At 36.0% G+C, this 18062-nt stretch overlaps 1 protein-coding gene across 2 annotated transcripts; it reads left to right on the top strand.

Moving 5' to 3' along the window:
• Positions 1–862: 862 nt before the first annotated feature.
• Positions 863–5112, top strand: LOC112733142 (autophagy-related protein 13b). Of its 2 annotated transcripts, none has more exons than XM_025782013.3 (4): positions 863–1082; positions 1210–2573; positions 2656–2822; positions 4349–5112. In XM_025782013.3, the coding sequence occupies exons 2-4, from the start codon at positions 1239–1241 to the stop codon at positions 4707–4709; spliced, it is 1863 nt and encodes a 620-aa protein (XP_025637798.1). In that variant the 5' UTR covers positions 863–1082; positions 1210–1238; the 3' UTR covers positions 4710–5112. The 2 variants fall into 2 exon arrangements, with proteins under 2 accessions (XP_025637798.1, XP_072068537.1); XM_072212436.1 differs by having other exon boundaries at positions 882–1082; positions 1213–2573.
• Positions 5113–18062: the final 12950 nt, after the last annotated feature.

Below are 18062 nucleotides of genomic sequence, written 5' to 3'. Positions count from 1 at the left end.
ATATCTCAAGCTACAGCTTCACTAGGTCAATTTGGAAAGGACTTGTCCCTCCTAGGGTGGAGTTATTTGTTTAGTTTGGCTTGATTGGCAGGGTCAATACGAAGGAGAGATTGCGTCGGTTCGGGGTTATTAGCCAAGAAGATTCTCTATGTGCCTTATGTAAAATAAGCGATGAAAATGATTACCACCTGTTTCTTGGCTGTAATTTCTCTTGGCAGGTCTGGTGTGCTTGGATATCTCATGTTGGCGTGCAATGGATATACCCGGGTACAGTCAAGGAGCATTTCCAGAGTTGGACGGAGGCATCAAGTAAAAAGGAGGAGCGCAAGAGTTGGATGGTGTGCTTTTGTGCCATTATATGGAACATCTGGCTGGAACGAAACCGGAGAATTTTTCAGAATAAAGAAAAAGAAGTTGAGGAGATTATCAACTTGTCTATTCAGAGCTACACTGAGTGGTTAGGTGCTGACCCCTTTAGTTGTTGATGGCAATGCCGGAGATGACAAAGGGTTAGATCAGTAGGTCTAGTTGGTTACTGCTTTGTATTTTATTTTTATTTAGTTATGTCCTCGCTCCACTTTGTGTTGAGCTCCTACTTTCAAAAAAAAAATGACAAAATATATGTATCTATGATCCACTATTAAACTAGTAAAATTAAAAATCTGAAAATATGAAATTTTATTAAAATTTGATTAGAATTTAACCGAATATAATTAATAATTTTTAATTATAAAAATAGTCGTTAGTTTATTCTGTTCACCGAATTTTAATTGATTCTTATCTTATCTTTTTTTAATTTAGATATTTGTTATGACTTGTGAACATCCCAAAAGACAAGATTTATCTGTATTATACTATTATCTTGTAATTAGAATGTGGTCGTTGAATATTATTCACAAAACAATACAGAAACAGAAGGGAGTGAGAGTGAAAGTGTGATGATGGAGTAAGTAAACTAAAACTAGTAAAGTGTATTCAGAGAGGGGTCCACTCCTTAATACTCTCTCTTCCAAATTCAATTCAAGATAAGGGAAGGGGAAACTCTACTCTACTCTTCTCTTCTCTTGTCGCCAAGGATTCAGGTAAATTCTATTTTCTTTCGCAATTTATTTATTTATTATTGCTTTCTCAAATTTTATAATTGTGTTTAAAACTGTGTTGCTGTTTTTTTGTCGTTGTTGTGTTTGTTTAATTGCCCCAACAACGTAGTAGTGTTAATCTTGTGGGGTGCATATTCAATGGCATCCTCACACTCGGAAGCTGCAAAGATGGAACAAATTATAACAGAGTTCTTTGCCAAAAGCATTCATATAATACTTGAATCAAGGGCACTTTCTGTCTCCTCACGTAGTTCCTGTCTTGATCAAGCTATCTCCTCTCCATGTTCCTCATCTTCCTCCTCCCCCAGCGTGCGCCCCAGGGATAAATGGTTCAATTTGGCTCTTCGTGATTGCCCTGCCGCCATAGATAACATTGACCTCTTGCGCCGCAACAATCTTGACTTTATAGTCATTGATGTTATTTTAGTGCAAAAGCCTCTTGGCTGGGACCCCATGAGTTTATCCCCCAAAAGGGTTTTTCCTAGGAGTTCTTCACTCAAGGAAAGATACCCTTTCAGCTGGAATACCGATCAGGAAGAATTGGGACTTGACACAAACACTGAAAAGATTGTAGAGAGATGGGTGGTTCAGTATGAGAGCAGGAAGACAAGGGATTCTAGTTCTGGTACTAGGAGGTCAAGTAATGTTTCTTTGCATGCCTTGTATAAGAAATCAACTTTACTTCTGAGGTCCTTGTATGCCACTGTTCGACTTCTACCTGCCTATAAAATTTTCAGAGAGCTAAATTCGTCTGCACAGATTCGTCCCTTTACTCTTGCTCACCGGGTATCTTCCTTTTGTGAGCCCTTCACCCGTAAAGAGGAAGCAGAAATGATGAAATTTGGGTTCACCCCTGTGGATGCTTCTTCTGGTAGGCTGTGCCTTTCGGTGATGTATCGCCCATCTGCATCGGATGTGAGCTCTGAACCTTCAACTCCGTTGTCCCCGCAAGTTATAACTGACTATGTTGGCAGTCCATTGCCAGATCCATTGAGGAGGTACCCGTCTGGATTGCCATCACATGGCTCTCCTTCGTCATTGCCATTTTTGAGGCGACATAGTTGGAGTCACGACCGAGCCTCACCTCCTTCCATTACTTATTCACCTTCACCAACATATTCAGAATCTCACACGTCTATATCTAATGCAAGTTCTCGGCGTTTACCACCTTCAAGTTTGCCCCCTCATCCAACTGAGATGTCCTTGTTTCAGAAGAAGAATTCAGGTTTTGATGAGTGTTATCCCTCTCCATCACCTTCAATATACTATCCCGGGTCATTACCATCTAAACCACTTTTACGATCTGAAAGTGCTCCGGTCAGCATACCTAATGCTGAAGCTGCAATTTCCCCTGGATACCCCAACACTAACAGGCATAATTTGCCATCAACTCCTCCACTTAGAGGTTTAAGGTGTGTTTCTAAGAACGATAGAGGTGTGAACACAATGCAAACAGGTGCAACAGCTGAGAAGGTATGCTGCATACTAACCATATGAACTTTTTCGTTGGTTCGAACATATTGGATTTGTTAATAGGCCGCTATGCCTTTTGCAGTTGTTTCCTCTTGGAAAAGATGAACCTCGGAAATACTCTGGAATCAAGATATCAGCTTGCAGTTCACCACAAAGCTCAAGTAGGTCTTATCAGGATGATTTTGATGAAACTGATTTTTCTTGCCCCTTTGACGTCGATGATGATGATCTGACAGATCCAGGCAGCAGGTACTTTGTGAATTTGCTCAGATTTATGCTTCCTTATTTGCCAATCTCATACACAAGATATTTGCTTTGTCAAGTAGCTTACGGTTCCAATAATGTTGTTTGAATTTGTAAAGAAAATAGCATAATCACTATATAACGAGGGTAACTCAATTGAGCAGGAGAACTACATGCAATTGGAAGGTCATGTTTGGTCCAGGAAAGTCTAGGGTAATACTATTAGGTTCTCAGTGGATTGGATTTCAAAGTATATGCTATGTGAAACATAGTACTAATAAAGTAATAATACATAACAACCTAATAAATTTGAGCAGAATTTTGGGTTCTCTCAACAATCCTGCATAATGTAGTTCCCACACTGTATTTTGGATGCTGGATTCCCTCCCTAAATAGTTGTGTTATAAGCATTAGAAAAATGACAATCCAAATACCAGTATGAACAGCATAGGATGTACATGGATCCATACTGCATGCTTGGTAACTATGATTTTGAGCTCAACTAATTGTTGTCCATTGAGCTAAAATGGAAAAGATCGAATTATAGGTAAGAGAGAAAAAAAAAGAAAAAAGAAAGTAGTATTAAAAGTAGTTATTATTATAAATTGGTGAACATCACTGCTTGTGGAGAAAAACTTTGCATCTTCTTTTCCTCTTGATCTGTCCACTTGCTCCTTCAAATTGTACACATATTTTTAAGATTATATATCAATGAGTAGATACTGAAATGACTTAGATGCACTGTATGTTCTTGTTTATTCTGTCTCATCTTTGACATTGTTTCTTTTAATCCGCATTCAGTATTGAATGCTATCTATTCCAGAATAGATTCTTGTGGTATATGTATATTTTGAATTAATCAGCTTTCTGGTTCTGATTTTCTCCCTTTAATGGTGTCTCATCATTTTTAAATAACTCAATTCAACATTGGTTCATCCAACCTGTTCATTCACTATAAAAAGTGTGTGTGTTGCATCCACCCTGTTCTACCATTTTTTTTTTGGGGGGGGGGGGGGGGGGGGAGAGAGATTGGTACCATTAGTTAGCCCACTGGTAAAAAGTCTGAGACTACCTGCGAAGGTTTCTGACTTGGGAATAGGGTTAGTGATGTATCACTGAGTACAGTGTGTGAAGTGCAAAATACCACTTCGAGTAGTGTTGTATACTGTATTTGGTATTTACTAGTCAGGGAGACCGGAAGGGGGTTGTCCCCACCCCTCTTCCCCCTTTCCTCTCCTTGACTGCTAGGTTTAGAGGGTGGGTTCTCCACTTCCCTTGGGTGCATAGCAGTGTCCATTCAGTCATTAGATTCGATATTTCATTCAAAACCTAACTTTCGTAGGCTCTCAAATTACTAGGTCATGTATGATCTCCTGACAATGAATCATATTTTAAACAATTGTAAATTTTCTAATATATAATATGTAATCTGAGTTGTTTTCCTTGGCTTTTTTAAAGTTGTGGGTGACTCTAAATATCTCGGGCGTAGTTCTGTTTTTCTGATGTTAACATGAACCCTTGTGCATAACCAGGGCGGAATCATTTGATCATGGTCATATGGCTGAGGCATTTGAAGCTGGAGGATTCCTTCCCATCAGAAAGTCCCAGGATGCTGCTGTTGGTGCGCTTGTACGTATGCTGAAGAAAGCACCACCTCTCCGGCAAGATTTCTCTACTTCTGAACACTTGTCACACAGCACACGCCCCGAAACCTGGAATGCTAACAACATTCAAGACATGAATCAGGCTCTAGAAGCACCAGTGCCAGCAAGCATGATGTCTTCCGGGCTCTCAGCAACAAGGAAAACAACAACTGATGCATTGGAAGAGTTTCATGGCTACAGAGAGATGAAAAACCTGTTGCTTACACGAGGTAGTAAGCCCCAGATATAGTATACCTGTGGCATGTTTGGTTTCTCTTTTGGAAATGCCAGAAGCTATTCTGTTGCAGCTTCTTCCCAAACTACAGTTTTGGAGTTCTAGAAGGGAAATTATTCATGCTGTATTATGCTTCTGCCTAACAAGGTTCACAGTGAAATGGAATCACTAAAAACAAAAACACACCTTTTTACTTGATAAAATTAAGCTAATAGAAAGATATGTTCTTTTTCTATTTTGAAAATATGTGTAAATATGATCATCATGTGTGATCTAAAGGTTTTTGATCCAATGGCATGGTGTGCCTTATACTATGTAACACACATGCAAGTGCTAATAGTCAACTTCCTGTATATATATATATATATAACACGAGGCAGAAGCTTTATTTGCTATGCTATTTGATCTTATTGGCCAATCGTGTACTCAAGTTTATGAACTTTGGTTAGGGTCTTTCATATCAAAGTATCATCTCTGCTGTTATGATTATAAGTTTATTTTTCATGAACATCTCATCATATTTATCATTTACAATATATAAATTGTGATAATAATGACATATTTATGTTGATATCTATAACAATACTTGATGGATCTATAAATATACTGAAAAGCAAATTACCTAAAATCTTATTGTATTCATTGTATTGGGTCTTTCTAAAATTGTCCTTTCTAGTAATACGGTCCAATTTTTCACTTTAGAGTTAGAGGCATGAAGTACGAACGTCATTTTCTTGATAGTATACTAAAAAACGAAAAAGTAAAACTGTGAACACAATCATTGGTTGTAGAAAGCCTTATTACCCCATACATTGACAGGTATATTATTTTAATTAACTCGTGTTTCAATTGAAAAAAGGGTTCTCACATAAATAAATTGTTTGAAAACTAATATTACGTGATTGTTATAGTGTTTTATATGTGCTTATTATTTTAATGTAAATCGGTTGTATGATTTTGTAATTTGTGTATAATGTGTGACCTAATCAACTTTTGTAGATATTATATTAACAATAATGTTCTGCATTTAAGTGATTTCACTAATTAAGTCCAACTAAATTGTTATAATTTTTTTTTACATCCACGCATTATTTATACGTAGCTGACGTTTAAATGTAAACAAGTTCCCACTTTTAATGTAAATAGCAAAATTTTTCTTTTTTTTCTTTTTCTTCTAAATTTACGCAAGCAGGTTCCTCTTCTTCCCTCCTCCTTCTCCTCTTCCTCATCCTCCTTCTCTCTCGATGTTGCGTTTTTTTCTTTTTCTTTTCCTTTTTCGTTACCTTTCTCTTTCGTTAGCGTCATCACCAATAACACTAACATTTTGCAAATATCTTTATTGGTTTTGATTTTCTCTATGCCATCATTAAATAATTTCAGTTCATTTCTTAGTTTATTTTGGTTTATTTGTGTGTTAAGTGAGGTTCACTTGATGCTGCTGATAAGTATTGACCAAATTTTTTATTTTGTAAGTAATTTCGTTTCATTTCTTAGTTTAATTGAGGTTCATTTGGATCCAAAAATGAATTCGATATGTTTTTGTTAATAATCGAGTCTTTTTTACTGTTTGTTCAAATCTGAACTAATTTCGGTTCATTTGTGTACTAATTGAGGTTCACTTGATACTGCTGGTAAGTATTCACCAAATTTTTTAGCAAAGAAGAATGAAATTATTTATTATCACTTTATTCAATTGCATTAGATTCTACTCCATTCCATTCAATTAATTCAGTTTTGAACAAGCAGTAAAAAGGACTCAATCATCAACAAAAACACATCGAATTCATTTCTGGATCCAAATGAACCTCAAATAAACTAAGAAATGAACCGAAATTACTTAAGGAATAAAAAATTTGCTCAATACTTATCAGCATCAGGTGAACATCAATTAACACACAAATGAACCAAAATTAGTTCAATTTTGAACAAGCAGTAAAAAAGACTCAATCATCAACAAAAATATATACAATTTATTTCTGGATCCAAATGAACTTCAATTAAACTAAGAAATGAACCGAAATTACTTAAGGAATAAAAAATTTGGTCAATACTTATAAGTAGCATCAAGTGAACTTCAATTAATTCACAAATGAACTGAAATCAATTCAATTTTGATCAAGCTGTCAAAAAGACTCAATTATCAACAAAAATATATCGAATTCATTTCTGGATTCAAATGATATCAATTAAAAGGAGGAAAAGAAAAATGCAACAACAATAGCAGCAATAAAAAAAATGACGATCGAGAGAAAACACGTGAATAAGAATAAGAAGGAGGAAGGTGAAGAAAAAAAAAGGAAGAACACGAAGAAGAAGAAGGAATGCAAAGACGAAGAAGGAGGAAAGCAAAGAAGAAGGAAGAATGCAAAGATGAAGACGAAGACGAAGAAGGACATGTTTGCATTATTGAAATGCGTTGTGTACACACTTGTGTAATAAAAGTAATTTTTGTTGAGTTTAAGGCAATTTAGTTGGACTTGGTTGTCAAAATTACTTGAATATATAGCTAGACTGTTATATTAGACTGGTCTTAAATTTTTTAAAAATTTAGTTGTCAGAGGTATATTTGAGTCTTTGCATGATTGTCAGAGTCTTTTGTGTCTTTCTAGTTTAGTTAATTATTTTGTTATCTTATGTTTTCTCTAAAAGATGTCTCATGTATTGCTCACTGAGTTTAAAGAAAAATTTGAAAGGAAAAGAAATAACAAAATGCATGAGGCTTGAGTTATATATTATGAGTTTTTCTAGTTACTTTGATGTGGGGGCATGTTCTTTAATTCCTGAATGTATGAATAAACAGTGCATATTTGATCTTGAAGTTAAGAATGTTGGTTCTTAAGGTACAACAACTTAGAGAAGTATTATGAATTCTCTAATTGAGTAAAACATTGATCCTTGAAGCAAAAAGACAACAAAGAGAAAAATAAGTTTAAAAGAGAAAAAGGTTCAAAGCTCTGTGCATCAATGGTTAGGAGGGTCAAAATTAATCTAAAACTCAAAAGAGTGGTTTTTCCTAACCATATGCTTGTGGTGGAATGTGTCAAGTAACCCTTGAGACAAAACACTAAGAGTTGTGACCAAATGCAAGTACAGAGTATGCCAAAGGCTCTGAGCACCACTGACTGAGAGAAATTAAAAGAAAAATTAGAATTCAAGGAGTTCCTCAGTTAAGTGCTTGTTTTGTTTTTGTATCAAGTTAAGCTTGAAAACAAAACACTTAAAGTTATGGCTAGGCTCAAGGTGCAAAGCACCAAGAAAAGAGAAGAAACAGTTGTGTTCAAGGATCTAGAGCATAAAGAAGAGAATCCATAATATCATCCGAGTTCTAGAACTGAAGGTTATCAATACTTCTGAACTTCAAAGGATAGTGAGATGCCAAACCTATTCAAAGTTAGAGTGTCATTAGCCCCACTCAGTACTTAGACATGAGCTTAAAGAAACACTCAAGGCTTGAGTGTTTTTCTCTTTTTTTTTCTTTGCCCTATACTGTTTTAGTTGCTTGAGGACAAACAACAGTTTAAGTTTGGTGTTATGATGCGTGAGCATCTTGTACCCTTTTTCCCTTTAGTTTCTAGTTGTTTTTAGTTAGAAATTATTAAGTTTTATATTATTTTAATGCAAAAGTCCCCCTTTGGATGCTACTTTGAGTTTTTCTGGTATTTTTGTGATTTCAGGTGAAATTCGGAGCAAGTTGGCAGAGTTTTGAGTTAAAAAGAGGAAAGTTGAAGCACCCCCTTTGGGCGCTAAACGCCAAGGTAGAGTTTAGCGCCAGCAAGCTTCACAACCAGGGACGTTTCTGCCCCCTTATGGGCACTAAACGCCCACCTGGCGTTTAGTGCCAGGCAGCCCGAGTTGAAGCCCACTCTTTTAGAGCATCTTTAGTGGATTTAGTTTCTATTAGTTATCTTTTATTTTTTTTTTGTAACTTTTATTTACAAACAATATCTTTTAGTTTTAGGATTTAATATTTTATTTTATTTTTAAATCAAATTAGATTAGATATAGAAGGGAAAAGATTCACCCTTTAAGGGTGATCTTCGGACCTTCAGATCTTGGCTCTTCCGCACTTTTCAGAATCCTAGTTTTCTTCTGTAAGCCATGAGTCACTAATCCTTCTTGATTAAGGTTAGGAGCTCTGTTTATTTCTATGGATTAAGACTATTATTCTTCTGTTTTAATCAAGTGACCAAGAGATTGGTAGTTGATGAAGTTTAGAGGAAACTAAATCACTAAGAGATTAGGGTTTAGTTAATTACAGTTTGCCATGAAATAAATCTTGCATTATTAAAATAGTTGGTAAGAAACCTTAATCCAAAAAAATAAACATCTCCGATATCTTAACTATTTTTCTCATTGATTTATACACCAAACGCACTTACTTGCTTTCTTTACTCTTGATTTATTGTTTAATGCTTTCAAAACCCACCCAAACAACCTTTTCTGCTCGCCTAACTAAGCCCATCAATTGAATATTGTTGCTCAGTTCCTCAGTCCTCGTGGGATCGACCCTCACTTACCTGAGTTATTACTTGGACGACCAAGTGCACTTGCCGATTTAGTTATGGATATTCCAAAAATCCGCACCAACAGGGCAGTAAATCAGCCCAACAACACAAAAACAGCTAAAAAGTTCAAATTACAGCAAAAAAGGAGAGTTTAACCACAGAAACAAAGACAACTACTTCCTCTCCATATCAAAAAATTTGCCATCCTAGATCATCTTGAAATCTCTAATAGCAGCGATGTAGAAATCGGGAGCAAGCAGCAGAACCTGGGCCTTCATCACCTCCTCGGTAGCAGGAATGGCATCCCGGGTATCCTTTATAATTTCTTGTTCTTTTTCTGCATGTTGATTGCCTTAAGACAAGCAGAATCTGCCAATTTCACGGCCTTATCCATCTCCTTCTCAAGCACTTTCACCCGATCCTCTGTTGCAGCGGCCCGACCTTGAGCATCATTAATTTGCTTTAGGAGGCTAGTATCTCATTCAGTCAGTCGTTGGATTTCCTCGCCTGCCTCCTTCAGTTGCTTCTCAGCATCTGCCAGCTTCGTTTCCATTGTCTCTCCCTCATCCTTCAACTTGGAAATCTCATGCTAAGCCAACCTATACTTTCCGTCTAGAATCTGGCATTGGGCCAAGACCGGATCTACTTTTCTCGCAATAACAGTTGCCCAAAGAAGACTTTGATAAGTCCATTTGTCCTGGGCCACCAGGTCTTCATCGCGAAAGAAGTTTTCAGTATGCGGCAGCAGTTGAGAATCAATAAAGGCTTCTACATCAAAATGTTTCTCCATGACGGAGAGGTGTTACCTTAGGCTGGACCCAGCTTTCTTTTTCTTCAGGTTGGGGATTTCCAATATATCATCATCCCCCATCCTAGCTCCTGATGAGAGCCCAACCATAGCCCCTTTCTCTTGCTCGGCCTCCCCGATAGCACTATGACCAGGTTGGGGTTCGGGTTAGGGCTCAGGTTGGACTCCCAACTAATAAGAATAAAACACACAATTCACTACTTGTGAGAATTAGAGAAACAACAATATCTACTCACAACAAGTATTAACACCAGCATAATAATACCCAATAGAAGCGAAAGAATCACATAAACCAAAAATTAGAGACAAGCTAACACACCAAGATTTTTAACATGAAAAACCTCCTCAATGAGAGAAGTAAAAATCACGAGTCACCAAGACCAGGAAGTAGCTTCACTATGATAAAAAAAAAATAGGGTACAAGAGAGTCACAAATTAGTAAGAGAGATACGAAATGTCTCCCAAGAATCTGGTTGAGTATTTAGCAACCACAATCCTTGAACCTCATCTTCAAACTTGATTCCCATGCTTGACAACTGATCCAGAGCCCCTTGAAATTCATTCAAGTGATCTAATACTTGTGACCCTCCTTGTATCTCAAATTCATCAACATATTCAACAAGTACAATTTATTATTGCCAGACTTGGAAGCATACAAGGATTCAATTTGATTCCACAAAGTCCTAGCATGAGTCTCGTTAGCAATGTGATTGTAAACATTATCATCCACCCATTGCCTAATAAAACCACAAACTTATTGGTATTCAAACTCCCATTCTTCATCCGTTTTAGATTCTGGTTTTTGTGTAAAAAATACGGGTAAATGTAGATTTTTTACAAACAACAAATCTTTTATTTTACCCTTCCATAGATGGTAATTAGTGCCATTCAAACTTATCATCCTAGTAGAATTATTTGCCTCCATCTTTCAAGCAAGTTATAACCAAATACCCAAAATTGAGCTCTGATGCCAATTGATAGGAATAAAATACACAATTCTCTACTTGCAAGAATTAGAGGAGTAACAATATCTACTCACAACAAGTATTAACACCAGCACAATAATATCCAATAGTAGCAAAAAAATCACATAAACCAGAAATTAGAGACAAGCTAACACACCAAGATTTTTAACGTGGAAAACCTCCTCAATGAGAGAAGTAAAAACCACGACTCACCAAGACCAGGAAATAGCTTTACTATGATAAAAAAATAGGGTACAAGAGAGTCACAAATTACTGCACAAAATGTGCATACAACAAGCCAAACAACCAAAGCTTCAAAGCTTTCAAAACAAGAACAAGAAGATGAAAATACCACAAAATCAAAGCTACTGTGCATAGCCAAATATCTCCAGATACAGACATGGAATTGAAGATCCAAACAGTGAAAACAAAGAACCAGATTTCTAGAACACACTGTCCAAATTTGAGCTCAATCCAACGGTTAACGAATCTACAACAACCAATTTACAGAGACAGCTTTGTGTATGTGCGAAAATAACTTTCTCTCTTCTTTTCTCTCTAGTGTTTGGTGTTCTCCTTTCAAAATGACCTCTCTCACTCAACCCTAACTCACCTTAGTCACTTCAACTATTCATGGGTTTGGATACTAGCATTTGGGCTTTTTCTCCACATAGAAAGGAAACCCAAAAACCCAACAAATAAATCTCCCCCTCACGACTATGTGGAAGTAACCGCCAATCCGGCGATCAAGCAACAAACTTCAAACTTCAATCTTGGTAAGGCCTCACTAAAGTCATATATATTTTATGTACTTCCAGTTTCGTAGTCCTACTTTCTATTTTTAAATTCACAGTGAAGAAATCTAATCCATTTTCCAAGCTTTACATTTCAAGCAAAAAATGGGTTGTGTTTATTATTCCACCTAGTGTTGTGGTTCCTGTCATCATTCTTTTATGGGTTAGAAATTATGAATTATCTCAATTAGTTGCTAGTGTTTGAAAATATTGTATGTTGATAATAGACAAAATGGCTGCCACTTTTATGAGTACGAGTATATTACACTGCTGGGATATTTTACTTAGTTCCTGAGTGGTTGTCTTGTTAGTAACATTTTAGTTAGAGTGCCATTTTATTAGCTTATTGTCACTTTAAATTATCTACAAAATAGTTTAACACACTAAAACAAATTTTTCATGTTGACATTTAATATTTAAATATTTTTTTTACTATTTAACATTTGAATTTGTAGTTTGATAAGATCATATGGATTTGGTTGATAATATTTCATGTAGTATTTTAAATTTGGAAGATATTTTAAGTTTTATATTAGACTATAATTATATTTTAGGATGTTTATTTATTATTTTATTCTAAAACAGTTTTTCGGTTGAATCACCGATTGAACCGGTTGGACCAATAAACCAGTGAACCAGTGACCAAAGCAGTTTGATGACCGGTCCGGTTCTCAGAACCTTGGGCATCACTATCAATTACCCAGCTGAACTCATCATCAGAAACAAGATTGACCTTGTACTCATAATCAGCAATATCAATAGTAAGAAGATCATCTGAAATAGAAGATACATGATCATTACCACTATCATCCTTCTTTTCTTGCTTACCTTTGTTTTCCTTTTTCTAAAGATAGCAATATTTTTTAACATGACCCATTTTGTGACAGTAGTGACACTCAACATTCTTGTATCTTTCCTTGGATTTGCTTCTGATTTTACCTCTACCCTTTTGAATTCTATTCTGATTTCTCCTCCTGGTTTCAGTGACTAACATTTCAGAGTATGACGAAGAATTCTGCATCTTCCTTCTCATCTCTTCATTTAAAATGCCACCTTTAATAAGTTGCATGCTCACATTACCATTCGGAGCAGAATTAGTAAGAGAGATACGAAATGTCTCCCAAGAATCTGGTTGAGTATTTAGCAACCACAATCCTTGAACCTCATCTTCAAACTTGATTCCCAAACTTGACAACTGATCCAGAGCCCCTTGAAATTCATTCAAGTGATCTAATACTTGTGACCCTCCTTGTATCTCAAATTCATTAACATATTCAATAAGTACAATTTATTATTGCCAGACTTGGAAGCGTACAAGGATTCAATTTGATTCCACAAAGTCCTAGTATGAGTCTCGTTAGCAATATAATTGTAAACATTATTATCCACCCATTCTGGTTTTTGAGTAAAAAATATGAGTAAATGTAGATTTTTTACAAATAACAAATCTTTCATTTTGCCCTTCCATAGATGGTAATTAGTGCCATTCAAACTTATAATCCTAGTAGAATTATTTGCCTCCATCTTTCAAGCAAGTTATAACCAAATACCCAAAACTGAGCTCTGATGCCAATTGATAGGAATAAAACACACAATTCCCTACTTGCAAGAATTAGAGGAGTAACAATATCTACTCACAACAAGTATTAACACCAGCACAATAATATCCAATAGCAACGAAAAAATCACATAAACCAGAAATTAGAGACAAGCTAACACACCAAGATTTTTAACGTGGAAAACCTCCTCAATGAGAGAAGTAAAAATCACGACTCACCAAGACCAGGAAATAGATTTACTATGATAAAAAAAAATAGGGTACAAGAGAGTCACAAATTACTGCACAAAATGTGCATACAACAAGCCAAACAACCCAAGCTTCAAAGCTTTCAAAACAAGAACAAGAAGATGAAAATACCACAAAACTAGAGCTACTGTGCTTGGCCAATATCTCTCGCTACAGACATCTAATCGAAGCTCCGAACGGTGAAATCAAAGAACCAGATGTGGAGCACACACTGTCCAAATTTGAGCTCGATCCAACGGTTAACAAATCTGCAGTGACCAATTTACAGAGACAGCTTTGTGTATGTGCGAAAATAACTTTCTCTCTTCTTTTCTCTCTAGTGTTTGGTGTTCTCCTTTCAAAATGACCTCTCTCACTCAACCCTAACTCACTTCAGCCACTTCAACTATTCATGGGTTTGGATACTAGCATTTAGACTTTTTCTCCACACAGGAAGGGAGCCCAAAAACCCAACACCAACTCCTCGTTTTGGGGAGCCTCCACCCCGGCCTCGGGAGAACCAGGGGCATCGTCATCCCCATCAGGGAAGAAATGGGTCATCAAGCGGATGAGAGTAGTGTTCACACTTGCCATCGCAACCAAAGAAAAACCAACATGTTACCAAGTTATTAAACAAGAGTAAAAAGGTCGGGAAAACAGAAAGAATAATAAAAGGAACAAGTATCCTACATTCACCCACACAGTCTCGACCGGCGTCCCAGTCGCACATAAGAAGATGGGGATTAAGAGGATTAGAGCCGATCATGGCCAGCAAAATGTCAATTATCTGTTGGTTTTGCCAACCTATACCCTTATAAGTCACCTTAATTAAATAGGTGGAGCCAGCGCCGAAACTCCAGTAGGTCGGAATACGCATCTCCCCTTCAAGGGTAAGCCAAAAGGGATGGCAACCTCGAACTGGTCTTACTCTGAAAAAAGTTTCTTTGAAATCGTGGAAGGAATCTTCAAAGAGGCTGAAGATCCTTCGATTTTGTATAGCTCGGAAAGAAAGATACCCATTTTTGTGCTTACCCTCTCGGGAGCGATTTGTGAGGAGGAAAAAGAAGAGGAAGACTTCTATGGTAGCCAGGAGTTCTAGGTACTCACAAACCATTTCGAAGCACTGGATAGTAGCCTAACTGTTCGGGTGAAGCTGAGAGGGAGCAATGTCACACCGATTTAAAAGAGTCAAGACAAATGGGCAAAAGGGAAGGCGAACGCCCATAACAGTAAACACAGGCTTGTACACCTACATCCAATCAGGGACACGGGGGAAATTGAGGTTAAGTTGACAAATGCATTTCCCGGGCTCCAGAACCAAAAGTTCGTAGTTCACCTTCTTGGGACCGCCTCTGCATATCGCTCCTGAGTCACGGAGCTTCTGCAGGTCCTCCGCGGTCACTTGTGACGAAGTACTGATCACGTTGGATGTACACCACATATAACGGTTCATGGGCTTAGGCAGAGGGGGAGCCATCCCGTGAGGTCGCATCGCCATACCTAAAGTGGGAGCACCACTTAAGTTAATCGCAATGCTGAAGGTATATGCTAGTCTAAAACTAAGTTATCTTACACTAAACCACCCTAACCTAAACTACTCAAAGGACACCTATGGCACCCCCCCTAAAAAGCTACCTAGCGTATTCCAGTTTGGTTTGAAAAAAGCAACAGTAAGGAGAACCAGGGCAGCAATGGCTTGGAATAAACAAAAATGGTGAGTAAATGGTCACTTACTAGTGTTTGCGGCGTACAAAGATGTTGGAGGCAGAAAATGCCTGGTCCCTTGCGGTGGCAGAGCCAATTTCACAAGCAGGATGAAGGATGGCGATCGCGAAAATAAAGACGAAAGACGGGGATGAGTGGTGGTGGTAGTTGTGAAAAAGGAAAGAAAGAATAGAGATGGTAATGTAAAGCAAAGGTGGTAACTGTAACCGTAGAAGAAGAAGTGCGAAAGGTCAGGGACAAAAATGACCTTTTTGTGTTCTTTTAAATCACACTAAAATGCATTTAATGCCCTGTCGCGATAATCGAAGGGGCACCCTTGAAACGGGAGCTGGGGCAAACACACACGTGGGGAAAGCACCAGAAGCCCAGACCCTCACCGATGATACCGTGTTAAGTAGAGATTACCCTTAGGAAGATACGAGTAGGCGAATACGCCAGTCGTGAGGCTCACGCCTTGACGCATTGGGGACACTGTTCTGACCCAGCCCAACAAGGGACAGGGCTCCATCAAGTGGACTCGCAACCCATCCGTACGGCCAGACGGCTTCCACAGGACCCAAGTATCTCCAGGAAGAACTCGACAGCTGGCGGAAGTTTCTAAAGGCCTGGGCCCTTGTAGAAGGAAGGCCCACCCGAATGGATGGGGATAAAAAAGAGGGACCTACCCCTCTCCCCATGTACTTCATCATTACCCTAAAACCCTAGCCGCCTCATCGTACGGACGCTAATATAAGCATTAGAATGTCTTTGAAGGTGGCTCCGCCGTCGACCAACCGACGACTCACCGGCGCAACCCCTCGCTCAAAGCCAGCATTCAGGTCTCGATCTACCACTCAACACCTCACATCCGACCAACTCAACGAACTATTGAACATCATTTATAACAATTTTTTAATATGATTAAATATTATTTTTCTATATGTTTTTAAAAAATTATTTAATTATTCACTATCTCTTATTCAATTTGTGAAATTCACTTATTATAGTATTTATGGTATAAATAAATTTTTTAACTAAAGTAGTTACTATATTCAAGACCATTTTAATAAAGAATATTAGTACAATATATTAATATATAGATAATACGTTTTTATTTTAAATAATTTTTAAAAAAATTACTAATAATTTAAGTTGTATTTACTTAGGAAATTAAGTTTTAATTTAATTATTAACTAAATAGTTAGTATTATGAAATTAATTATCACTATTTTTATAAGTTGATTTATTTATTTATTTTTAATTTTTATATTAAATCAAATTTAACTAAATAATTATTATTGTAAGTTAAATTTAACAAAATATTTTTTAATATAAAATACAAAAAAAAATAATTTATATTTTATATTAGAAAAAAAAAACGTAATATAACCAGGGATAAATATATACATTTATATATAATTATTAGTATTTTTTTTTTAATCTTTGTAGAAGCAAATGCCCTTTTTTTTTTTACGCTTAGGTTCGTTTTTAATATGTTGTTAGATTATTCGATCAGAAAAACTATATTTAAAACTTAAATTGATGACTAAATAATAATAAAAATAATAAAATCTGATGTTTCCATATATTTCTCTAATTTAATTAAAGCAATTTGGGCATCTAAGTGATTGTATCCTCGTCATGCATGATGCATGATTCAATAATATATTAAATAATTACTGGCAGAGCCTTCTCGATCCAATGTATTAATTAAATAATGGGCATATGCTAGGAAGGTATCATGCATAATGACAATGGCATACAATGCAAGGCTAAATGTTGTGAAAGTTAGTTTGGCTGCTTCTATGTATGTCTTATTTTTTAATTCATGGTAGCCGAAAATATCAAAGTAAGGTGTTGAGACTTGGGATTGGGACCAGGGGAGAAGCCAACAACCGAACGTTTTCTCCAATTTGTTCTTAATAGGCGATTAAACACATTAATGATGTGACTTATTCCAGAAATGGCGCTGTCATTCATGTATCATTCACCATGTATAATCTAATCTAATATTAATCATCAAGAGTATTATTATACTTCATACTCAGTGCATAAAATTATTGATGATCAGGAGGTACCTAGCTAGTAGCTGCAAAATGGACTTTAATTTTATGTATAAAAAAAATTATTGTCTAAAAATTTATATATGTGTATAATTAATTAATTTTTGGTAGTCAATTTCAATTTTGTTATTTTTTATATTTTTTTATTCATAATATCTTTTCTCATCTCTTTTTTCTTCTTTTTTTCAAAATTAATTTATGTACTAATGTAATATTACATCTCGTTGTTTTTAACCACTTATTATTATGATACATTTTAAACTCTAAATTTTAAGTCATAAATTATAAATTTTGATTTCTAAATTTTCTAAAGAATGAAGGTTACAAAAATAATTTTAACACTAAAAAACCTTAGTTAATATTGACTTATATAAAAATTAATTTTCTATACATTTTCATTCTTTTTATAAAGGAATTAGTTAAAAAAAAAAATACGGGGTTTTAAAATTTAAAACTTTAATAACAATAAAAATTATTTACATTAAGGTGTACTCACATGAAGCTATCTACAAATATGATAAATGAAAAACGATAAATATGATATATTTAATTAAATTATTATTTAATAATTTTTAAAATCTTTAAGTAAAAATAATTTTATATAATTAAATAATTACTCTCTCGTTTGCTTTGATTTAAAAGTTTTTCGCTCTTCTTCTAGTGTTCTACCTCTTCTCTTCTTGGAAAATAGGGGTGACAATAAAGTAGATAGAGGCGAGTTTTTGTCCTATCCGACTCCGTCC

This window comes from Arachis hypogaea, chromosome 13 (assembly GCF_003086295.3).
Source record: "Arachis hypogaea cultivar Tifrunner chromosome 13, arahy.Tifrunner.gnm2.J5K5, whole genome shotgun sequence".
Classification (NCBI taxonomy): domain Eukaryota; kingdom Viridiplantae; phylum Streptophyta; class Magnoliopsida; order Fabales; family Fabaceae; genus Arachis; species Arachis hypogaea.
This window is presented reverse-complemented; position numbering and strand designations above follow the sequence as displayed.